The sequence below is a fragment of the Anolis carolinensis genome, chromosome 4, assembly GCF_035594765.1.
Source record: "Anolis carolinensis isolate JA03-04 chromosome 4, rAnoCar3.1.pri, whole genome shotgun sequence".
Lineage (NCBI taxonomy): Eukaryota > Metazoa > Chordata > Lepidosauria > Squamata > Dactyloidae > Anolis > Anolis carolinensis.
Window position 1 is genome coordinate 23,990,928 of NC_085844.1, and position 25,952 is coordinate 24,016,879.

A 25,952-nucleotide genomic window follows, 5' to 3' on the forward strand; every position below is an offset into this window, starting at 1 on the left:
TCTTTTTGTATTGTATATTGGCATTGAATTTTTGCCAGACTATGAGCCGCCCTGAGTCCCTTCGGGTTAGAAGGGCGGGATAGAAATAAGGGAAATAAATAAATAAATACTTAAAAATAAATTTTACTCAAATTTAGCTACCAACTCCCAAATGTAGCTGTCCCTGGCTGGAGTTATAGACAAGTATGGTGGTTTGAACTTTGGACTATGGCACTGGAGACTAGGGTTCAATTCCTCACTTGGCCATGGAGACCCATTGAGTGATCTTGGGTAAGTCACATACTCTCAACCTCAGAAAACCCCATGGTAGGGTTGCCATAGAATTGCCACAAGTCAAAATGAACTTGAAGGCACACAATGACACAATGACAGCATTGGAATCCTTAGTGAGAATTTCCTTTTTGGATGAGAACAAGGACAATCTAGTAGAATTCCAACAACAGCTGAGCATTTCTTCTAGCAAATTCACCAGTACGACATGAAGGCCCCAGATTTTTCTCATCATCATTTTTGTCCTAAAGATTTGTGCATAGAAATTCCTATGAAAGGGCCCTTCAAACCTTCAGGAAAAGTTTTATGTAGGTGTCATCTTTATTTATTATTTTGTATTGTATTTTTATATTCCACCTTCCCCCTTGAACAGGATCCAAGGCAGTTTGGAAGCAATCAAAAGCAGGGTCCAGCTTAAAAAAATTGTATAAGTTTCATTAAAAACCCATTGTACAAGAATTTGGCTTAAAGACAAAGTTAAAACAATATAGAATACAACTAATTGTATTGGAAAAGGTAAATGTTCAACACTATTAAAAGCTCTCTCTGCCATGTGAATTATAAAGCAATGGAAGGAGAGATGGGACTACCAAATCTCTATGAGATGGAATTCCACAATCTCTGAGCAGCCACTGACAAAGCTTTCTCATGTACTCACAAAATATGCCTGTAATGTTGTTGCGACAAGGAGAATGTCTCCCAGATATTTTAAAAGATCCTACATGATCTTAAGCCCCATCTGCACTGCCATATAAAATCTAAATTATCTGCTTTGAACTGGATTATGTGGCTGTGGAGACTCATATAATCCAGTTCAAGGCAGATAATCAGGATTTTATATGGCAGTGTAGATATGGCCTTAGTCCTTAACTCAAAAAAGCCATTTCATAGGTAGATTTCTTACCTGCCTTCTTGAAGCCACAGCACTGTTGATAACTTTATTGGTTGTTTTGGTCTTGTTCGGGGGAGAAGAACCATTCTTCCATGTCTTGGACTTTTCTTTTGGGTCTGACGAGATGGGATTCAGAAACAATATCCTGGCAATCAACCCATAGAGGACTGTAGCTAATATCATTGGTATGACATAAAATATCCCAAAATCCATCATGTAGATTGGGGAATAGTAGCTCCTGGGCACTTTATAGCCACAGGCCACTATGGTGGTCTCTTTGTAGACAACTGTGTTGAGATCTAGCAAGAAAAACCAGAGCATGCAGTAGATGGATGTGAATGCCCAGACAAAGATGATGATCTTTTTGGCTCTAGAGAAAGTACATAAAAACTGGGCTTTGATAGGGTGGCAAATAGCTATGTATCTCTCAACAGTGAAGGCAGTAATAGAGCAAGATGAAGCATTGATTCCAAGATATTGGAGGTAAGTAATGCAGAGACATCCAAGGTAGCCATACACCCAGGATCCATAGATGCTCTCTGTGATGTTGGGAAGCCCAGCAGCCACCAATACCATGAGATCAGCCACTGCGAGGCTCACTAGGTAACAGTTGGTTGGGGTCCTCATGTGCTTGGTCCTGAGTACCACCATTACCACCATGATGTTGCCCACAATGCCTAACCCACAGATGAGGAGAACCAAAAGGATGGTGACCACCTGATATTCAATAGTGACCACTTCTTGGTTGGGCAGGAATTCTGTTTCATTTTGTCCATCAGTTGTGCTGTTCTCCATCTTCACGTGCTTGCTTTAACTCTTAGGTGCTGGTCAACACATTTTCTTTTTGTCTCCCTAGGAAAATGAAGATTGTAATGAATCTAGTAGAATATACAGTGGTTTTGCACAGTCTTCATATTTTACATTCATATGTTATTTTCCTTTGCTGTCGACGCACCCCCTTTACACATATAGTAATTAAACTACTATACAAGTGGGTCTTTGTTAGTCAATTTAATTAGTTGTTTTTTTTATAAAGTCATGTTTGAGCAATTGTTCTAGAACACAATTCAGGCACTGGTAGCCATAGAACAGAGCATTTTCTCTTCGTGGGAAGCCAGCCTCAGAAAGAAGAGATATAAGGGAGAAGTACTAGACCACACTGTCATTCACTAGTTGTTATGAATAAAAGGCTGGAGTCTAGTCAGAGATGAAATTTCCAATGGCATAGGTATATTAAGCTATTGCAACAAAGACAGCAAGCATCTTTGAGATACCAACAAGTGTTGTTTGGCAAAAGCTTTCCATAATGGATGCTTTCACTTGGAGCACCTAAAGCTTTCCACAAAACTCATGCCATTTTTTTAAAAAAAGAATGTTTTTCAATAAGGTTCTCAAGTCTCTTTTTCTTGTTTACAGCCAAAGGTGGTCCAGAAGAAGCTTTCAAAAATCAGCTTCAGCAGAGAGCACAGCAGCAGGAACAAAAAAAATGCTGGCACCTCTCACCTTCATCATTTCTCTAAACTCTCCTCTGTGGCTTAACAATACAGAGGACTGAGGTCAAATTGATCAAAGCTCTTGGCTTAAAGCATCTTTTGTAATGGGCATGTTCAAAAAGTCATGCTGGGGGCAAGAAAGGGGCATGAACAAGGGAAAGTTTGCTGAGTTAATTAGAGTTACAGCCCTTTGTCGCTACTTTATCCCACGGGTAGGCATTTGTCACTAAAATACATTGATCAGTCTGTCTCAAATTGAAGATTGTACCAGTTGAAAAGCAGAGGAAATATATATATCTGTCTGGAACCGAGGGAGTAAGAAAGAAAGCAATTGAAAGCCTATTACAGTCCCCACACCTGTCCCTGTATAAAAAATAAAATGCAAAACTTACCTTTAGCTTTGAAGAGTTTTCAGAGCTGTGCATGCTCAGCTAGAGTTGACGGCATGAGCTCTCTTCCACTTTGGCAGGACCAGAGAGTCCCTGCACTTCACTCCACAAACATGCTGCAGTGATTCTCACGCTGGCTGACTTAAATGCTTCTTAGCAGTTGCAGAATCCTCTAAGCCCTCCAAGGAATGAAAAAGTGGTCATTTCAAAGCAACCAAGCCATCAAATCCCAAACCTCAGATCTTCAAGGGAATATGAACAAAATATCCCCCAATTCACACAGCCCTGCTTTTGCCAGGCAGGAAAAACAGAACCTCTTTTGGGGATGCCGGATTTAATTCATGCTGACTCTTTAAAATGCAACAGCAGAGTGACATGCAAATAGGCAACAGGAGTAGTCTGTGTTCTTTTGCAAGTGCAAACAGGAAACTCAGACAGCAATGTGCTACCCATGCTCTTGTATACCGTGAATGTGTGCGCGATCTTTTTCTCTCCCATTCTCCCTTTCCCACCCTGCGTTTCCTACCATGAATTTCCACACTTGGAATGAAAAAAAGGAGCTATCCTGCTTTCAAATCATGTTTTCCTGCCTTTTCTCTTTTCAGTGTTGACTCAGAGTGTAACAGGCATCTATACATATGCTGTATTAATTTCAAATTCCACTGTTCGTTAGCTCTCAGAGGCAACTGAGAAATCCCTTTAGCAATCCAGTTTTCTTTCTTTTTTTGGGAGGGAAGGGACACAACATGTCTTGTGCTGCTCTTGCTTCAGTTGCAGCTGTTTCAGAAATAACAGTTTATGTGAGTGTAGAAATGAAAAGTTGGATTTCCGAACTGGGTTTCTGTTTTTAAATTGTTTTTAAAACAAACAAATTGCAAAGCTCATGAATAGCCCCTGATCAGACCATGGCCCTGGGACTTACCTGGTGCTATAAGTCTGGGCACTTCTGCAACAGAAATCCCCACGCTTCCCTCCCAGGGGATTTATTATCTTTTAAAATTCAACCCAACATCTTTCAGTTATTGCAAATATGGTGCATGTAAAATAATAATAATAATAATAATAATAATAATAATAATAATAATAATAATAATAATGGGAGAAAATGCAGCACAGCACAGCAAAAGGGCAGAATTTACATCAGTCTCCCAAAAGTGTGGCTTTGCACAGCCGAGGCATCCCAATTACACACCAGTGGCTGTGCAAAGCCACTCATCATCATGATAGTGAGTTGCCAGTATTCCACATCAAAAGAAAAGTACAGGAAAGTAGTAAGCATGAGTAAGCTCCTCCCGCTCCCAGAATCTTTCCTGGCCAGGCTAATAGATGAAATTCAAAAAATATATGGATTCCTAAAGGATCCATAGCCCTCTCTTATTGGGTTTATGCTTGTTTCTTTTCCTCATTTTGAAGTGACTCTAATGCTCAAAAACCTGATCAGGACAGTAGGTGGTATATCATAATTCTAGACACTTGTAAGATTAATCTTTCTGCCTATGATGATGTCAGGGTGATTTGCTAGGCACACACGCAGCAGAAGTCGCTGACGAGAAAACACTAGATAAATAATGACGTTGGAGTCTTCAGTTCTCTATCAAAAGTTTTACTCACGAACGGAATACACAGTTCTCACGCAGGCACAGACGGGAAGGAAAACAAAGAAGAGAATAAGATAGGAAGCAGAGGGCAATTTATCCCAGACTCTGCTGTCTGATGCAATCCAAGTTTGCAGGGACTTAACCCTTTACATACTGACATAGTAAACAGTATACAGTGCATGATGCAATCTCCAGCACACATTGCACCACCATGACTCAATTACATTTAAACAAATCTATATACAATCATTCCTACTTTAACAGATGATGCCATAGGCAGCATATATTGGGCTGTTCTTTATGTTTAGAGACCAATTAAGATTAAGGAAGAGTAAGTCTGGATTCTAGCACTCAGATCAAGTAGCTGAGTTTTCAAGAGCTCGGAAGCCATGATAAAGCTAATCACAAACCCATGTATGTCAAATGTGATTTATGTAAAAGCTTCTCAACCTAGACCAAGCTAATCGGCATCAAAATAGCAAATAACAGAAAAGTACAAAAGGCATATAAAGTTGAATGGTTTTGGTCGATCAAGATACAACCATTTCCACAATACACTTGTTGCTTTGGGCATATGATAGCCATGTGTTGTCCCCAAGCCAAGGTTGGGAAGGTACAGATCCCCAGTTTGCCTTTGTCAATTAAAAAACCCACAGAGGAAGAAGTTCCCTGTCTTTTACTGCTACAGCAAAAAGGATGGCTCAAATAGAGGCATCTGAATAAAGACAAGACTTCAGCATTTATACATTTTAATAAAGAGATTAATAAGCAACAATGTATTATGTAGTCACTACTTAGCAAATTCTATATCTTGGTAAAAGCGTACTCAGCAAGTCACATACAACATCCCATAATAATCGGTTATTTAATTATTTCTGCTTCATTAACCTAGCAACTCTATACCTGGAGGTGTGTTAGCCAAAGCGCACAAAGATTCAGAAACTTTCTGTAACCTTGATGTGCCAGCCTTTGACTCCAGCTAGAGCTGGCAGTATTTGGGGTACATTCCATCTTTGTCAGAATAGACATAATCCAAGGGCACTAAATGGATATTTACAGGAAGAGGCTGGCACAGAGCAGAACAACTTGACCTCTTTGATCGGAGCAAACCTTACACTTTGCTCTTATCACCACTTTTCATAGATTCAGAATCCAAAATTGGGGTACTGATCTATCAATGTGTGGCTCCCTGTGGCCAATACAAGAAAGACCCCCATACTAGATAGGATGTATTAGTCTTTTAACTATTTATGTATCTATCTATCTATACCCTATATATGCTGAAACTCCTGCAAAGGATTGTTACCTTGTCATGGTGCTGGAGCTCGAGCATCTCAATGATGTCATGAGTGAAACTGTGAAGGGACACTCGAGACAGGAAGGTCATGGCAGAAAGATAGGGTGGGGAGATAAGGCAGAATGCAAATAAAGTTTTTATCATTATTAGCCATAAGAGATAAGGAACTATTTTTAAACAAGCAATGCATGGAAGTGGAAGAAGACAATAGAATAGGAAGGACAAGAGACCTTTTCCAGAAAATTAGAAACATCAGAGGTAAATTTCAAGCAAAAATGGGCATGCTCAAAAACAAAGATGACAAGGACCTAACAGAAGCTGAAGATACCAAGAGAAAGTGGAGAGACTATACAGAAGATCTGTTTAAGAAAGATAATAATATCGAGGATAGCTTTGACGGTGTGAGTGAATTAGAACCAGACATCCTGAGGAGTGAAGTTGAATGAGCCTTAAGAAGCATTGCTAATAACATGGCAGCAAGTGACAACGGGATCCCAGCTGAACTGTTTAAAATCTTGAAAGAGGATGCTGTCAAGGTAACATATGCCATATGCCAGCAAAAATGGAAAACACAAGAATGGCCATCAGATTGGAAAAAATCAACTTATATCCCCATACCAAAAAAGGGGAATTCTAAAGAATGCTCAAACTTTCACACAGTGTCACTTATTTCACATGCCAGTAAGGTATTGCTCAAGATCCTGCAAGGTAGACTCCAACTATACATGGATCAAGAGGTGCCGGAAGTACAAGCTGGGTTTCGAAAAGGCAGAAGAATGAGAGACCAAATTGCCAATATCCGCTGGAAAATAGAGGAAGGTAGGGAGTTTCAGAAAAACACCTACCACGTTTCCCCGAAAATAAGACAGTGTCTTATATTAATTTTGGCTCCCAAAGATGCTCTAGGTCTTATTTTCAGGGGATGTCTTATTTTTCCATGAAGAAGAATTCACATTTATTATTGAACAAAAAAATGAACATTTATTATATACTGTACCGTAGTTGTCATCATAAACCAGCATAACCAGACAAACTATGAATCCTATCAAGAATTTCTTGTTACTATCAGTATTTCCATGTACAACACTTTGCTAGGTCTTACTTTTGGGGGAGGCCTTATATTTAGCAATTCAGCAAAACCTCTACTAGGTCTTATTTTCTGGGGATGTCTTATTTTAGGGGAAACAGGGTATTCCTGTTTTATTGACTATTCTAAAGCCTTTGACTCTGTGACTCATAATAAATGGTGGCGAGTTCTTGGTAGTATTGGGCGTACCAAGTCATCTTGTCTGTCTCCTGAGGAATCTGTATAACAACCGAGTAGCAACAGTAAGAACAGACCACGGAACAACAGACTGGTTCAAGATTGGGAAAGGAGTATGGCAGGGATGTATACTCTCACCCTACCTATTCTAGTATTTCTAGTCATGAAGGTTATTGCAGACACAGACTGCAGCCAGGAAATCAGAAGACGTTTACTTCTTGGGAGGAGAGCAATGACCAATCGCAATAAAATAGTGAACAGTAGAAACATCATATTGACAATGAAGGTCTGCATAATTAAAACAATTGTATTCCCCGTAGTAATCTATGGATGCAAGAGCTGGACCATAAAGAAGGCTGAGTGAAGGAAGATAGATCCTTTTGAACTATGGTGTTGGAGGAAAATCCTGAGAGTGCCTTGGACCGCAAGAAGATCCAACCACTCCATAATCCAGGAAATAATGTCCGACTGCTCACTGGAGGTAAGGATATTAGAGGCAAAGATGAAGTACTGTCACGACCCAGGCTACAGAGCACCAATAACCATACGCAGAGGCCAGATTCTATCTAATATCTTTATTAAGGAAATATATAAAGTTAGTAAAAGCAAATGTAAAAGATAGTCCAGAAGCAGACCTTTCAGGAAAGGTCAAAATTAGTCCAAAGAAATAATGTCCAATATGAAATATTAAGGTCCAAAGTTGTAATCCAATAACCGAAACACTCACTTTGCCAAGCAAAGTGAGGGGAGATGACAAGGTCCTTTAGTCCATAAACTTGAGCAAGGCTAGGAAATAACTTGATACTTGAAACAAGGCTTAAAACGTGGAACAAGGTAACTAGGAACAAGAACAAGGTCCGTGGAATAACTTGGTAAAATCCGTGGAACAAGGCAAGGATTGGTCCTGGGAAACAAGGCAAAGTCCGTAGATAAACAAAGGCTGGGAAGCAAGGCGAAGGCTGGATAGCAAGGCAAGGCTTGAGCAGGAGCGAGGCTTGAATCGGAGCGCGCTGTCCAGACACAACTCGCTCCGTAGGCTGACGAATTGACTCCGCGAAGTTACTACGCGGGTAAAACACCTATATAGAGTCTAACTTTCCCACCGAAGCAGTTCTCTGGGAATCAGAAACGAAAGCTAAACTCTGAGACCAGATGTTAAACTCCTTAAAGATTCTCACGAGAAGCAGTCTTAATTGGCTACATTCTTAGCTGCAATCCTCGCACTCCTGCGCGAAGCTGATTCCAAACTTCTCTGTTGTTTACAAAACTCCCGGCGCAAGAACACGGGAGAAGTAGGCTCTGGGCTTGTTTGACATACTTCTGGGAGACAACTTTCTTGCAGGTGCAAGGTTCCCAGATCTGCCTGGGAAAGATCTGGCTGAGAGGAATCCAGTTCAGACTGGGAAGGTAAAAAACCCAAGTTTTCATCTTCATCAGGAATTACAATGTCCTGAGCAGGACTACAAGGCCCATGGGTCATCACACTATCCCCCTCCTCAAGGCCCCTCCCAAACTGGGGCCCTCTCCCCGAGGCGCGAGGTCGCGGTTTGGCGGGATAGGTCTGATGAAAGCGACGGGTTAGCTCAGGAGCATGGACTGTGGAGGCGTCTTCCCAAGAGCGTTCCTCAGGGCCAAAACCCACCCAGTCAATGAGATATTGTAGGCGGCGGCGGTGAAAGCGAGAATCCAAAATGTCCTCAACCTCGAACTCCTCCTCCCCATTCATCAAAACAGGAGGGGGGGCCGGTTGGTCTGTATCAGGACGCACACCATCCGCCGGAAGGAGCAGGGAACGGTGAAACACTGGGTGAATGCGCATTGAACGCGGAAGTTGGAGTTTGAAAGTCACGGGGTTTAATTGCGCCACCACTGGATAGGGGCCAATGAAACGGGCATCTAACTTCCGGCAAGGGCGGTGGGAGGGCAGAAAGCGAGTGGACAGAAAAACCCGATCTCCTACCTTGATTTCGGGGCCCGGCTGGCGGTGTTTGTCAGCGTGGTGTTTATAGTCCTCCTTGGCTTGGTCCAGTTGCTGGAGCAAAAGTTGTTGCACCGCTGTGAGTTCCTGCAGCCAATCCTCTGCTGCGGGAACTTCTGAAGTTTCAATGACAGGGGGAAAGAAACGTGGATGGAAGCCGTAGTTTGCAAAGAACGGCGTTTCTTTTGTAGAAGCTTGTACTCCATTGTTGTAGGCAAACTCAGACAGTGGTAACAGAGAAGCCCAATTGTCCTGTTGGTAGTTTACATAACAGCGAAGATACTGCTCCAAAGTGGCATTGGTGCGCTCCGTTTGCCCATCTGTTTGGGGATGATGAGCTGAAGATAAGCGAGAGTCTATGCCCAATAGTTTTTGTAGCGCCTTCCAAAAACGAGAGGTGAATTGAGATCCACGGTCTGTGACTAAACTCTTGGGCAATCCATGTAGTCTGAAAACATGTTGAAGGAATAGATCCGCAGTCTCTTTGGCCGTGGGGAGGCCTTCGCAGGGAATGAAATGGGCTAACTTGGTGAAAAGGTCCACCACCACTAAGATCGTGGTGAAACCACAGGAAGGTGGTAGGTCAGTGATGAAATCCGCAGAAATTATTTCCCATGGGCGAGATGGGGTAGGAAGGGGGTGTAAAAGCCCTGAGGGCTTCTCCCTTCTTATCTTGGAGCGCTGGCATACTGGGCAGGTGTTGACATATTTTTCCACATCCTTGCGGATCTTGGGCCACCAAAAATCCCTTAGGATCAGATGCATGGTTTTAAATAGTCCGAAGTGTCCTGCTGGTTTGCAATCATGACACAGACGAAGCGCTTTTTCCCTGCCCGGTCCGGGTGGGATATAAACATGATTTCTATAGCAAAGCAGCCCATCCTTAAGCGAAAAGGGAAAATGCAGACCTTGGCGAAGTTGGTCCTGCGCCCAGGCATCTGCTTGCTGACTAGCCCTGATTTCTTGAGCACAGAGGGGTCCTGGAGTAGAGGAAGTTGAACCAATGGGAATGGATTTGGTGTTCCCCACTGTGAGCGTGGCAAAGTTCCCGGGTTGTAATAGTTGGGATTCAAAGGTCTCCTTGCGTCCTGCAGCGTATTCCGGTTTACGTGACAGGGCGTCTGCTTGCTTGGTCTGGGCTGGGGTCACATAATGAATCTGGAAGTCGAAACGTTCGAAGAATAAAGCCCAACGTTGCTGCCTCTGATTTAGTTTGCGGGCAGTTCTTAGATGTTCTAGATTACGATGATCAGTGTGGACTTCAATGGGAAATTTGGCCCCTTCTAGCCAATGTCTCCAAGTTTCAAAGGCTGCCTTTATGGCCAGTAGTTCTTTTTCCCAAATGGTGTAATTCCTCTCTGGTGTGGTTAGTTGACGAGAGTAAAAGGCACAGGGATGGAGGTGATCTCCCACCGGTTGTAAGAGTACAGCCCCAATTGCCACATCAGAGGCGTCCGCTTGCACAACAAAAGGGGTTCCAGGATTTGGGTGCTGTAGAATTGGCTGGGAGGTGAATAGTTTCTTTAGTTGCTGGAACCCTTTCTCTGCTTGATCAGTCCAGCGGAAAGGCTGCTTTCCACGGATGCAGCTAGTGATGGGGTCGGACCAGCGGGCAAAATCTGGAATGAACTTGCGGTAATAGTTCGCGAACCCCAAGAAACGCTGCACCTCTTTCTTGTTAGTTGGCGCCCGCCATTCCAATACTGCTGAAACCTTGGCTGGATCCATGGAAAGCCCTAGAGGCGAGATGCGGTAACCAAGGAAATCTACCTCTTGTAGATCAAAGGCGCATTTTTCCAGCTTGGCATAAAGTCCATGATCCCGCAATCGTTGTAACACCATTTTGACGTGGTTCTCATGTTCTGATTGTGATCTAGAAAACACCAAAAAATCGTCCAGGTAGATTATCAAGAACCTGTCTAGATAGTCCTGAAAAATGTCATTGACAAAATGCTGGAACGTTGCGGGAGCTCCGCATAAACCGAAATTCATAACTCGGGACTCGAATAATCCGAATTTGGTCTGGAAGGCGGTCTTCCACTCGTCCCCTTCCCTGATGCGAACTAAGTTGTAAGCCCCCCGAAGATCCAGCTTGGTGTAAACCTTGGCTCCTCGAAGCCGATCCAGTAGATCCGAGATTAAGGGCAGGGGATAGCTGTTCCGCTTGGTGATATTGTTCAATGCTCTGTAGTCCACCACCAAGCGTAGTTCCCCTGACTTCTTCTTCACAAACATCACTGGGGAGGCGGCTGGGGATTGAGAGGGTCTGATGAATCCCTTGCGAAGGTTTGTCTCTATGAATTCCCTGAGAGCTTCTTGCTCTGGTTCAGTCAGGGAGTAGAGATGCCCTCGCGGGATCGGGGCCCCCTCCACCAAGTCAATGGCACAGTCATAAGGTCTATGTGGGGGTAATTTTTCGGCTTCTTTCTCATTGAATACATCCCAATACTCGGAGTACTTCTTTGGCAAGGTGATGATGGGCTCGGTGTCTTTGGCATGGCAGACCTTGGCTACGAGGCAATGGTTTTGGCAGTACGGTGAAGCAAACTGCAGTTCTCTGTTGGACCAGGAGATGTTAGGGTCGTGGAGAGTCAGCCATGGAATTCCCAAAATCACAGGGAAATGGGGAACCTCGGTAACAAAGAAGGAAATCTCTTCCATATGTTCCCTTATCCACATCCTGGTGGGTTCCGACCACTGACTTACGGGGCCCGTCTTGAGGGGGCGGCCGTCTATGGCTTGCACCACACGGGCATTCTTGAAATCATGATATTGTAATCCCAGAGAGTCGGCATACTCTCTATCAATGAAATTGTTGGTAGCTCCAGAGTCTATCATGGCGTGGATCATGACGGGTCCCCTTTTTGCTGACCATAATGTGACCACGAGAAGGAACAGGACCCCGGTTGGCGGCTCTTGAATGGATTTTTTGACCGGGTTGGCGAGCCTCTCTACACCCGGTCGTTGGCTTCCCCCGCCGGCTGTGTGCCAGTCGGCTCAGACGCCTTCGTCTCCGTGGAGGACGCCGCCGCAAGACGGGCGGCAGGCTTCCCTTTGGCTGGGCACTCTCTGGCGAAGTGGCCCCCGTTCCCGCAGTACCAACAGAGGTTTAAGCGTTGACGACGGGCCTTCTCGGCGGCATCTAGTCTGGGACGCACATTGCCCAACTGCATCGGCACCTCCTCGCCTCCTCTGGGGTATGGGGTTGGCGGTGGGGGTCTCCACACTGGACGTGGCTGAACGCTGGCGGGAGCGGGGGGTTTTGCCCCGGCTCTACTGCCCTGGCCTCGAACCCACTGTTTCCTGTTGGCAATCATGACTTCAGCCCGTAAACATTGATCAATGAGTGCCTCGAGGGTCTGGGGAGGATCCACCTTGGAGATTTCTTCCAGCATTTCAATGTTGAGACCCTCCCGGAATTGTCCTCTGAGGGCTACATCGTTCCAGCCGGTGTTGTGGGCCAGCACTCGGAACTCGGCTATATACTGAGACATAGGTCTGTCTCCTTGGAAAAGGCGACGGAGTTTGTGACCGGCTGCCTCCAAATTGTCCTCGATTCCCCAAGTCTCCTTGAGGTGGTCCAAGAAGTGTTGCGCTGATCTTAGGTGTGGAGAGGCTTGGTCGAACAGTGCCGTCGCCCAATTGGCCGCTGGCCCGTCTAGAAGACTGTAAACCCACGCCACTTTGATGTCTTCTTGGGGAAACTCGGCATCACGGGCCTCTAGATAAGCTTGACATTGGCGACGGAAAACATGAACCTTAGAAGCTTCTCCAGTAAACTTGGTAGGCAACGCCATGGCCGGGAGGCGGATTCCGCGCTCCCGCAAGCCCTTTATTTCTCCATCCTGGGCGTTGAGTCTGTCGCGGATGCGATCCACTTCGTCCTTGCTGATGGTGTAGCTCAGTGGCTGCCCACCGGGCACGGTTCCGGTAGACATTCTGGCCGAGGTTAATTGGTGCTTAGGGTGGCGGAGTCAAACTGTCACGACCCAGGCTACAGAGCACCAATAACCATACGCAGAGGCCAGATTCTATCTAATATCTTTATTAAGGAAATATATAAAGTTAGTAAAAGCAAATGTAAAAGATAGTCCAGAAGCAGACCTTTCAGGAAAGGTCAAAATTAGTCCAAAGAAATAATGTCCAATATGAAATATTAAGGTCCAAAGTTGTAATCCAATAACCGAAACACTCACTTTGCCAAGCAAAGTGAGGGGAGATGACAAGGTCCTTTAGTCCATAAACTTGAGCAAGGCTAGGAAATAACTTGATACTTGAAACAAGGCTTAAAACGTGGAACAAGGTAACTAGGAACAAGAACAAGGTCCGTGGAATAACTTGGTAAAATCCGTGGAACAAGGCAAGGATTGGTCCTGGGAAACAAGGCAAAGTCCGTAGATAAACAAAGGCTGGGAAGCAAGGCGAAGGCTGGATAGCAAGGCAAGGCTTGAGCAGGAGCGAGGCTTGAATCGGAGCGCGCTGTCCAGACACAACTCGCTCCGTAGGCTGACGAATTGACTCCGCGAAGTTACTACGCGGGTAAAACACCTATATAGAGTCTAACTTTCCCACCGAAGCAGTTCTCTGGGAATCAGAAACGAAAGCTAAACTCTGAGACCAGATGTTAAACTCCTTAAAGATTCTCACGAGAAGCAGTCTTAATTGGCTACATTCTTAGCTGCAATCCTCGCACTCCTGCGCGAAGCTGATTCCAAACTTCTCTGTTGTTTACAAAACTCCCGGCGCAAGAACACGGGAGAAGTAGGCTCTGGGCTTGTTTGACATACTTCTGGGAGACAACTTTCTTGCAGGTGCAAGGTTCCCAGATCTGCCTGGGAAAGATCTGGCTGAGAGGAATCCAGTTCAGACTGGGAAGGTAAAAAACCCAAGTTTTCATCTTCATCAGGAATTACAATGTCCTGAGCAGGACTACAAGGCCCATGGGTCATCACACTATCCCCCTCCTCAAGGCCCCTCCCAAACTGGGGCCCTCTCCCCGAGGCGCGAGGTCGCGGTTTGGCGGGATAGGTCTGATGAAAGCGACGGGTTAGCTCAGGAGCATGGACTGTGGAGGCGTCTTCCCAAGAGCGTTCCTCAGGGCCAAAACCCACCCAGTCAATGAGATATTGTAGGCGGCGGCGGTGAAAGCGAGAATCCAAAATGTCCTCAACCTCGAACTCCTCCTCCCCATTCATCAAAACAGGAGGGGGGGCCGGTTGGTCTGTATCAGGACGCACACCATCCGCCGGAAGGAGCAGGGAACGGTGAAACACTGGGTGAATGCGCATTGAACGCGGAAGTTGGAGTTTGAAAGTCACGGGGTTTAATTGCGCCACCACTGGATAGGGGCCAATGAAACGGGCATCTAACTTCCGGCAAGGGCGGTGGGAGGGCAGAAAGCGAGTGGACAGAAAAACCCGATCTCCTACCTTGATTTCGGGGCCCGGCTGGCGGTGTTTGTCAGCGTGGTGTTTATAGTCCTCCTTGGCTTGGTCCAGTTGCTGGAGCAAAAGTTGTTGCACCGCTGTGAGTTCCTGCAGCCAATCCTCTGCTGCGGGAACTTCTGAAGTTTCAATGACAGGGGGAAAGAAACGTGGATGGAAGCCGTAGTTTGCAAAGAACGGCGTTTCTTTTGTAGAAGCTTGTACTCCATTGTTGTAGGCAAACTCAGACAGTGGTAACAGAGAAGCCCAATTGTCCTGTTGGTAGTTTACATAACAGCGAAGATACTGCTCCAAAGTGGCATTGGTGCGCTCCGTTTGCCCATCTGTTTGGGGATGATGAGCTGAAGATAAGCGAGAGTCTATGCCCAATAGTTTTTGTAGCGCCTTCCAAAAACGAGAGGTGAATTGAGATCCACGGTCTGTGACTAAACTCTTGGGCAATCCATGTAGTCTGAAAACATGTTGAAGGAATAGATCCGCAGTCTCTTTGGCCGTGGGGAGGCCTTCGCAGGGAATGAAATGGGCTAACTTGGTGAAAAGGTCCACCACCACTAAGATCGTGGTGAAACCACAGGAAGGTGGTAGGTCAGTGATGAAATCCGCAGAAATTATTTCCCATGGGCGAGATGGGGTAGGAAGGGGGTGTAAAAGCCCTGAGGGCTTCTCCCTTCTTATCTTGGAGCGCTGGCATACTGGGCAGGTGTTGACATATTTTTCCACATCCTTGCGGATCTTGGGCCACCAAAAATCCCTTAGGATCAGATGCATGGTTTTAAATAGTCCGAAGTGTCCTGCTGGTTTGCAATCATGACACAGACGAAGCGCTTTTTCCCTGCCCGGTCCGGGTGGGATATAAACATGATTTCTATAGCAAAGCAGCCCATCCTTAAGCGAAAAGGGAAAATGCAGACCTTGGCGAAGTTGGTCCTGCGCCCAGGCATCTGCTTGCTGACTAGCCCTGATTTCTTGAGCACAGAGGGGTCCTGGAGTAGAGGAAGTTGAACCAATGGGAATGGATTTGGTGTTCCCCACTGTGAGCGTGGCAAAGTTCCCGGGTTGTAATAGTTGGGATTCAAAGGTCTCCTTGCGTCCTGCAGCGTATTCCGGTTTACGTGACAGGGCGTCTGCTTGCTTGGTCTGGGCTGGGGTCACATAATGAATCTGGAAGTCGAAACGTTCGAAGAATAAAGCCCAACGTTGCTGCCTCTGATTTAGTTTGCGGGCAGTTCTTAGATGTTCTAGATTACGATGATCAGTGTGGACTTCAATGGGAAATTTGGCCCCTTCTAGCCAATGTCTCCAAGTTTCAAAGGCTGCCTTTATGGCCAGTAGTTCTTTTTCCCAAATGGTGTAATTCCTCTCTGGTGTGGTTAGTTGACGAGAGTAAAAGGCACAGGGATGGAGGTGATCTCCCACCGGTTGTAAGAGTACAGCCCCAATTGCCACATCAGAGGCGTCCGCTTGCACAACAAAAGGGGTTCCAGGATTTGGGTGCTGTAGAATTGGCTGGGAGGTGAATAGTTTCTTTAGTTGCTGGAACCCTTTCTCTGCTTGATCAGTCCAGCGGAAAGGCTGCTTTCCACGGATGCAGCTAGTGATGGGGTCGGACCAGCGGGCAAAATCTGGAATGAACTTGCGGTAATAGTTCGCGAACCCCAAGAAACGCTGCACCTCTTTCTTGTTAGTTGGCGCCCGCCATTCCAATACTGCTGAAACCTTGGCTGGATCCATGGAAAGCCCTAGAGGCGAGATGCGGTAACCAAGGAAATCTACCTCTTGTAGATCAAAGGCGCATTTTTCCAGCTTGGCATAAAGTCCATGATCCCGCAATCGTTGTAACACCATTTTGACGTGGTTCTCATGTTCTGATTGTGATCTAGAAAACACCAAAAAATCGTCCAGGTAGATTATCAAGAACCTGTCTAGATAGTCCTGAAAAATGTCATTGACAAAATGCTGGAACGTTGCGGGAGCTCCGCATAAACCGAAATTCATAACTCGGGACTCGAATAATCCGAATTTGGTCTGGAAGGCGGTCTTCCACTCGTCCCCTTCCCTGATGCGAACTAAGTTGTAAGCCCCCCGAAGATCCAGCTTGGTGTAAACCTTGGCTCCTCGAAGCCGATCCAGTAGATCCGAGATTAAGGGCAGGGGATAGCTGTTCCGCTTGGTGATATTGTTCAATGCTCTGTAGTCCACCACCAAGCGTAGTTCCCCTGACTTCTTCTTCACAAACATCACTGGGGAGGCGGCTGGGGATTGAGAGGGTCTGATGAATCCCTTGCGAAGGTTTGTCTCTATGAATTCCCTGAGAGCTTCTTGCTCTGGTTCAGTCAGGGAGTAGAGATGCCCTCGCGGGATCGGGGCCCCCTCCACCAAGTCAATGGCACAGTCATAAGGTCTATGTGGGGGTAATTTTTCGGCTTCTTTCTCATTGAATACATCCCAATACTCGGAGTACTTCTTTGGCAAGGTGATGATGGGCTCGGTGTCTTTGGCATGGCAGACCTTGGCTACGAGGCAATGGTTTTGGCAGTACGGTGAAGCAAACTGCAGTTCTCTGTTGGACCAGGAGATGTTAGGGTCGTGGAGAGTCAGCCATGGAATTCCCAAAATCACAGGGAAATGGGGAACCTCGGTAACAAAGAAGGAAATCTCTTCCATATGTTCCCTTATCCACATCCTGGTGGGTTCCGACCACTGACTTACGGGGCCCGTCTTGAGGGGGCGGCCGTCTATGGCTTGCACCACACGGGCATTCTTGAAATCATGATATTGTAATCCCAGAGAGTCGGCATACTCTCTATCAATGAAATTGTTGGTAGCTCCAGAGTCTATCATGGCGTGGATCATGACGGGTCCCCTTTTTGCTGACCATAATGTGACCACGAGAAGGAACAGGACCCCGGTTGGCGGCTCTTGAATGGATTTTTTGACCGGGTTGGCGAGCCTCTCTACACCCGGTCGTTGGCTTCCCCCGCCGGCTGTGTGCCAGTCGGCTCAGACGCCTTCGTCTCCGTGGAGGACGCCGCCGCAAGACGGGCGGCAGGCTTCCCTTTGGCTGGGCACTCTCTGGCGAAGTGGCCCCCGTTCCCGCAGTACCAACAGAGGTTTAAGCGTTGACGACGGGCCTTCTCGGCGGCATCTAGTCTGGGACGCACATTGCCCAACTGCATCGGCACCTCCTCGCCTCCTCTGGGGTATGGGGTTGGCGGTGGGGGTCTCCACACTGGACGTGGCTGAACGCTGGCGGGAGCGGGGGGTTTTGCCCCGGCTCTACTGCCCTGGCCTCGAACCCACTGTTTCCTGTTGGCAATCATGACTTCAGCCCGTAAACATTGATCAATGAGTGCCTCGAGGGTCTGGGGAGGATCCACCTTGGAGATTTCTTCCAGCATTTCAATGTTGAGACCCTCCCGGAATTGTCCTCTGAGGGCTACATCGTTCCAGCCGGTGTTGTGGGCCAGCACTCGGAACTCGGCTATATACTGAGACATAGGTCTGTCTCCTTGGAAAAGGCGACGGAGTTTGTGACCGGCTGCCTCCAAATTGTCCTCGATTCCCCAAGTCTCCTTGAGGTGGTCCAAGAAGTGTTGCGCTGATCTTAGGTGTGGAGAGGCTTGGTCGAACAGTGCCGTCGCCCAATTGGCCGCTGGCCCGTCTAGAAGACTGTAAACCCACGCCACTTTGATGTCTTCTTGGGGAAACTCGGCATCACGGGCCTCTAGATAAGCTTGACATTGGCGACGGAAAACATGAACCTTAGAAGCTTCTCCAGTAAACTTGGTAGGCAACGCCATGGCCGGGAGGCGGATTCCGCGCTCCCGCAAGCCCTTTATTTCTCCATCCTGGGCGTTGAGTCTGTCGCGGATGCGATCCACTTCGTCCTTGCTGATGGTGTAGCTCAGTGGCTGCCCACCGGGCACGGTTCCGGTAGACATTCTGGCCGAGGTTAATTGGTGCTTAGGGTGGCGGAGTCAAACTGTCACGACCCAGGCTACAGAGCACCAATAACCATACGCAGAGGCCAGATTCTATCTAATATCTTTATTAAGGAAATATATAAAGTTAGTAAAAGCAAATGTAAAAGATAGTCCAGAAGCAGACCTTTCAGGAAAGGTCAAAATTAGTCCAAAGAAATAATGTCCAATATGAAATATTAAGGTCCAAAGTTGTAATCCAATAACCGAAACACTCACTTTGCCAAGCAAAGTGAGGGGAGATGACAAGGTCCTTTAGTCCATAAACTTGAGCAAGGCTAGGAAATAACTTGATACTTGAAACAAGGCTTAAAACGTGGAACAAGGTAACTAGGAACAAGAACAAGGTCCGTGGAATAACTTGGTAAAATCCGTGGAACAAGGCAAGGATTGGTCCTGGGAAACAAGGCAAAGTCCGTAGATAAACAAAGGCTGGGAAGCAAGGCGAAGGCTGGATAGCAAGGCAAGGCTTGAGCAGGAGCGAGGCTTGAATCGGAGCGCGCTGTCCAGACACAACTCGCTCCGTAGGCTGACGAATTGACTCCGCGAAGTTACTACGCGGGTAAAACACCTATATAGAGTCTAACTTTCCCACCGAAGCAGTTCTCTGGGAATCAGAAACGAAAGCTAAACTCTGAGACCAGATGTTAAACTCCTTAAAGATTCTCACGAGAAGCAGTCTTAATTGGCTACATTCTTAGCTGCAATCCTCGCACTCCTGCGCGAAGCTGATTCCAAACTTCTCTGTTGTTTACAAAACTCCCGGCGCAAGAACACGGGAGAAGTAGGCTCTGGGCTTGTTTGACATACTTCTGGGAGACAACTTTCTTGCAGGTGCAAGGTTCCCAGATCTGCCTGGGAAAGATCTGGCTGAGAGGAATCCAGTTCAGACTGGGAAGGTAAAAAACCCAAGTTTTCATCTTCATCAGGAATTACAATGTCCTGAGCAGGACTACAAGGCCCATGGGTCATCACAAGTACTTTGGCCACATAATGAGAAGACAGTCAAGCTTGGAGAAAATAATGATGCTGGGGGGAAAGGAAGGAAAAAGGAAGAGGGGCCGACTAAGGGCAAGACTGATGGATGGTATCCTTGAAGTGACTGCCTTGACCTTGAAGGAACTGGGGGTGGTGACAGCCGACACGGAGCTCTAGCGTGGGCTGGTCACGAAAAGGCGGAAGCGACTGAATGAATAAACAATAACAAATATGCTGAAAAGACTAGAATGAAGGCTATTTGCTAGGTCCTAACTAGAACAAACATAATGACTCAACTGCTGGACTGAAAATCCATGTGCAGGTAAATTTCATTGATCCCATGGGTGTATTTTAGACCGGACCCATAGTAGGATTCAGGCCACTTTCTTTTCTTGAATCAGACAGTGATTCTCAACATTTGGTCCACCAGACCTTTTAAACTTCAGCTTCCAGAATTCATGACCATTGGCAATACTAGATAAAATGTCTGGGAGTTGCAATCAAAACCATCTGCAAACCTAAGGCTCACATATTTACAGTCACTTGACTCAACAGGAAATAGCAGAAAGGGAGTCTTGCCCTTCCGTGTAGACTCACATAAAAATGGTTGCACCCTTGACCATAATGTGATGTTGCTTAATAGAGACATCTATCCCAGGCTTTGTCTGTGACATTTTGGAGGTTATAGCATTTTTGATCCCACTGGAACTGCCATGGTTCCATCATATGCAATCCTGGAGTATATATTCACAAAGGCATTTGAAATCTCTAACAGAGAATCTGTTAGAGAATCTCTAACTCCAAATCCCAGAATTTCATAAGGTGGAGACATTGCAGTTAAAGTGCTATCAAAGTGCAAAAATTGTATAGTTTGAAAGGTTCCAGAAAAGCGTTCTTCACCAGAACTGAAGAGGTGCTGCTATCTGTTCAAGAACATTAAACAGCAGGAATGATAAAATACAATACTTTAGAATGCAGCTCACAAATCATTCCTATTCAGCTGTTTTAGTCCATTTTTAAAGTCTAGGTTCTCCTAGATTGAGTTGTAAATCTAGACTTCCCTCTTTCTTTTGGTATAAAATTCTCATTTTATATGTTTGAGACTGTTACCTTCCTCAGAGATGTTGACCAAGTTAATTCCACATATAAAAAGGCATAAAATAGGTATAAGTAAGTTTATTTTTCTTTCCTTTTCTTCCTTTATTTCTTTTTTCTTAATAAAAACACTGTCTACTGTGTGTGTGTCACTGTATCTGTGGCTATTATTTTCCTTATAGAAAAGCAACAACGATTAAATACATAGCCCTTCCATAGGGAAATAAATTCATATTTCATGAAGCGAGGATTTTGAAATTGAGAACCAACACCTTCCCAAAAGAGATGAACTTTGGGCCCAGATCCATGTAGATTTACTTATAAGTCTCACAGAATGTATTTCTTCGTAATTCTAAATAAACAAACATAAAAGCAGGTTATTTGACCAAGTCATCCAATTTCCACTACAGCCTTCAAAGGAAAAAAAAATCTTACTGGCTTTCAAGTACTTCATTTGCTTTGAAGAATGTGAAAATGAACAATCTCAATTTTTTTTTAAAAAAAAAAAGTATTTGAGTTTATATTTGCAGACCCCCTGCTTCTTTTCTTGAACAGTGTCCATGAATATTTTTTAAAAAGAAGTAGGTCTTTTCAATTGTTGCAGCTCAGGGATGCGTCGGTCTTGTTTTCCTCAAAACTAAAGTATTTCATTTTAAAGTAACGAAAGTGTCTAGATTTGAAAAATGTAAAGAATAAGAAACACTGAGCCAGATCCACACATCACAATAGTGTTTGTTTTGTAATTCAGGCACAATAACAATGCTGCATAGCACAAATAATGCAACAATCTGCAAGAATGTTATTCTTGTGTGATATAGGGCTGGGGAAAATGCCGTTTATTTATTTTAGTACCACAATTCTGCTTTAGCAGGCAACAGCTACAAACAAAAGAGGTCTGTCCTGTTGATCAGGATGCAATATATTGACTTTTCCATCTGCCTCCCTTCAGTGGTCCATGTCATAAATCCTCTTCCCAGGAGGGAGTGGGAATGTCAGCATGCTAACTACCGCTGTCACTTACTTTGACTGATGCCCAATAAAGCAGGATTGGGATACTTTTTTGACTATAGCAACAGAGCTACAATAGGGAACATGAGGATGAATTGGTTAGGGGCGTGTAACTCAAGATGATGCATCCGTAACTGCAATAGTAAATTCCAACTTTTTTTAAAAAAATTATGAGACATATTGAATGGACTCTTCAAACCATTGTGCCACTCTCCTTTGAATCCTATAGAGCCACATCAACCTTATGGTTGCCTTCAAAGGGCAATTGAATCCATGAATGGAGAATCTGTGAATACTATGTGTGTGTGTGTGTGTGTGTGTGTGTGTGTATGTGTGTGTGTGTGTGTGTGTGTGTGTGTGTGTATATATATATATATATATATATATATATATATATATATATATATAAAAGAGTGATGGCATCACGGCAACCCACAAAACAACAACAGTACAGGCCCCCCAACCTTGAAATTTGACAACACAACCCATCACCCAATCAGGGCCAGCTAACACCTCCCAAGAAAGGATTCTTCCAGAAAGGAAGCTGAGAAGGCAGTGAAGCACTGTGTATCACCAAAGTCATTATTATTACTATCATTACTATTATTATTATTATTATTATTATTATTATTATTATTATTATTGTGTTGTGGTCAACCGTGAAAATGAATACAATCTGGCTCCAAGTATTCAAAAACACTAAAATCAGAATATATACAAATTAATGTGGTATAATAAAACAGAACAATACAATCTCTAAAATCAGAACACTAAATAAAGAACAACACTCTGAAAACAGGGAAATTCCACACAGAAAACAATCAGGGCCAGCTAACACTCCCAACAAAGGATTCCCATCATCAAAGTCTGGCCAATCCTCCGTTTTCTCAGGGCCACAGACAGTAGAAGCACATAAAATATCGCAAACAACACCACTCTGAAAACAAGGGAATTCCAGACAGGAAACAATCAGGGCCAGCTAACACCTCCCAACAAAAAAAATCACTCAGGGAGGAAACAGCCAGGCTTTAAATCTGCAAGGCCATTACATCCTAATCATTTTTCCTAATTGCAGCATTCATACTTGCCTCCAACAGACAAAAAAAACAAAACAATCAGAAATATTGTATATTCACAACCTTTCGGAAATAATATCCCCTGATGGCACAGCATGTTAAAGCGTTGAGCTGCTGAACCTCTGGACCGAAAGGCTTCAGGTTTCAATTGGGGGAGCCGAGAGAGCCCCCACTGTTAGCCCCAGCTTCTGCAAACCCAGAAGTTCAAAAACATGTAAATGTGAGTGCATCAATAGGTACTGCTCCGGTGGGAAGGTAACGCCGCTCCATGCAGTCATCCCACATGACCTTGGAGGAGTCTACAGACAACGCCAGCTCTTCAGCTTAGAAATGGAGATGAGCACCAACCCCCAAAGTCCGACATGACTGGACTTAATGTCAGGGGAAAACATTTACCTTTACCTTAACTACCACCAATTCCTCAATACTTTTTTCCCATACCACCATACTTTGCCACAGCAACGCGTGGCCGGGCACAGCTAGTGTATATATATATATATATATATATATATATATATAGAGAGAGAGAGAGAGAGAGAGAGAGAGAGAGATTGAGAGAGGTTTCCCCCCAACATTAAGTCTAGTCCTAGTCCTGTTGGTGCTCATCTCCATTTCTGAAGAGCTGGTGTTATCTGTAGACACTTACTAGGTCATGTGTCCGGCATGACTGCATGGAGCACCGTTCCCTTTTCACCAGAGTGTTACCTATTGATCTACTCACATTTGCATGTTTTCGAACTGCTGGGTTGGCAGAAGCTGGGGCTAATCCACTCCCCAGATTTGAACCACCGACCTTTTGGTCAGCAAGTTCAGCGGTTTAACCCACTGTGCCACTGGGGGCTCCCATTATCTATCTATCAATCATCTATCTATCCACGTAATAAAAGTGAAAATCTGTATGTGCATATGTGGCGGAGGTGCCTACTTACACAGACAGACTCCTGCCTTCACAAACAGGTATTGTTCTAAGTGCTGACAAGCCTCCAAGATCACTCCTTCCACTGACATTGCAGGTGATAATAACTACCATGACTATGTAACCCAAACCCTGCCAATGTCCTCCCCAAACACTACAGCCCACCATCCAAGGATTTGGGGACCATTTCATCCTAGATTTTATGTGTTTCCTCCACCACAGGAAGGCATCCCAGGATTCCTTTCTCTTTCCATTGCTGTGGAATTTGCACGACCCTGCCCACTGTCTCTACCTTAACTATTCCTATTATTTTCGACTGTCTGCATAGCAAACAGAGCAGAACTGAGCAGCAACTAAACATATTGGAGGAGTTTGGGGGATTGACCCCACATGATGGTTGTTGTAGTTCATCCTGCATCAAGTGAGAGTATTGTGGCCCCCACTGACAATGGACCTGGACCACATTTGACACACAGAACCACCACAGTCAGGAAAACATACTGAAGGGATTTGGGGAAAATTCACCTTGATTTATTGCCATTGTATGTACTGAGATGTATGGTTCACCTGCAATCAATGAACACTCTGAACTCCACCAAGGATGGAATTGGACCAAACTTGGCACACAGAGCCCCCATGACCAGCAAAAAATACTGGAGGTCTTTGGGGAAAATTCACCTTTGATTTGGAGGAGTTGTAGTTCACCTATATCCAGAGAGCACTGTGAACCCAAACACTGATGGATCTGGACCAAACTTGGCACTCATACCTGATATGCCAAAGTTTGATTCCAGGGAGGGGGGGGGCTGACCTTCAATTCAGGGAGTTGTAGTTTACCCATAACCAGAGAAACTGTTACCTCCACCAATGATGGACTGGGTCCAAACTTGGCACACAGAACCCCCATGACCACTGGAGGGGTTTGAGGGGACTGACTAACCTTAGTGGGAGTTGTAATTTCCCCTATAGCCATTAGCCAGAGAGCATACTGAACCCCACCGATGATGCATCTAGAGCAAACTTGCCCAACTTAACAAACTTTTAGTACTGATGGAGTTTCTGGGTGTTAACCTGTCATGATGTCATTTGTAGTTCAACTCCGGGTACCCATGTTAGTGTGTGTGTGTGTGTGTGTGTGTGTGTATCTATCTATCTATCTATCTATCTATCTATCTATCTATCTATCTATCTATCTACACACACACATACCCATACCCACACCCACACCATTTGGTGCTTTTCAGTTTTTTACCCAATGTAGGTCTCCAGATCTTATTTAACAACAACTCCCATCACTTTGGATTGTCTGCCATATGGAATGAGGATAATAGGAATTGCAAACCAACTCCACTTGTGGCTCTGAGATAGGAGAAAAATTAAAGGACAATTTAAAGTCAGATATCATATTATCCACATGCCTTGTATCTGAATGCAAATGCCACTATCCTGACTTAACAGAACAAACTGCAACCTTCCAGAGGTTACTTATCACAACTCCCATCAGTTCTAGTCATGATGTCTAATGATGAAGTATACAGGAGTCGTAATCCAGCACCTGGAGGGTCACATAAAATGACATGGCAAGCCTTGAGTTTGACACGTGTGCTGTGGAGTTGTTAATTTTAAATAATAGGTGGAAAATGGAAAGCCCCTCTCTTCTGTCTTTTCACTGGGAAGTAAAGACCCTTTATTTAAAGCAGTCTTCAGTTAATGGAAAGAAATATTACCTGGTAAGCCTTTTCATTCTTATTCTGTTTTGAACTGTCTATTTTAAAAAAAATATGTATTTTAGCTATATGTCTAGGTGTACATTTTTAGCAGCATTGCCACTGAGAGGATAACCAAGGAGGGCTAAAAAAGTGGATGTTTTGGAGTCAGGTTGTAGCAGACTGCTTGCAATAAACAATGCAATAAGTAAAGCTTGACTGGGAAAGAGCTAGCTTCTGCTGTAGCCAATGCTACTCAAACTCTGTATGCTAATTTTAATAAAAATATATACACAGCAGCTGCTTCCAGAATCCTTCACCAAACACACGTGAACAGCAAAATAGAAAATTGGGAAGCAAAGATGTCTACCTCACCAATTTTTCTTGGCATGTTAGAAATGCATAAATCTGTAGATTTGGCCACTGAATCATAAAAAAATGAAGGTGATGAATAAAAAAGGAGTTCCAACATGTCTTTCTGAAGAAGCATTTATTTGACAAGATTGATTGATTTCACATTTACATAATGTTGGGTTTTTTAAAAAAAAAAAATCGCATTGAAACATGC

At 44.8% G+C, this 25,952-nt stretch overlaps 1 protein-coding gene across 2 annotated transcripts in view; it reads right to left on the reverse strand.

Annotated features, from left to right (window-relative positions):
- Positions 1–3,903, reverse strand: part of trhr (thyrotropin releasing hormone receptor) — a 43,557-nt gene extending 39,654 nt beyond the window's left edge. Inside the window, exons 1-2 of one of the 2 annotated variants that reach the window (XM_003219421.4) lie at positions 3,048–3,901; positions 1,175–2,014 (exon numbers count right to left, since the gene is read on the reverse strand). In XM_003219421.4, the coding sequence (XP_003219469.2) occupies positions 1,175–1,957 (783 nt within the window). In that variant the 5' untranslated portion in view covers positions 1,958–2,014; positions 3,048–3,901. Of the gene's footprint in view, positions 1–1,174; positions 2,015–3,047 lie in introns of both variants that reach the window. The other variant, XM_008108249.3, reaches the window with a different exon arrangement.
- Positions 3,904–25,952: the final 22,049 nt, after the last annotated feature.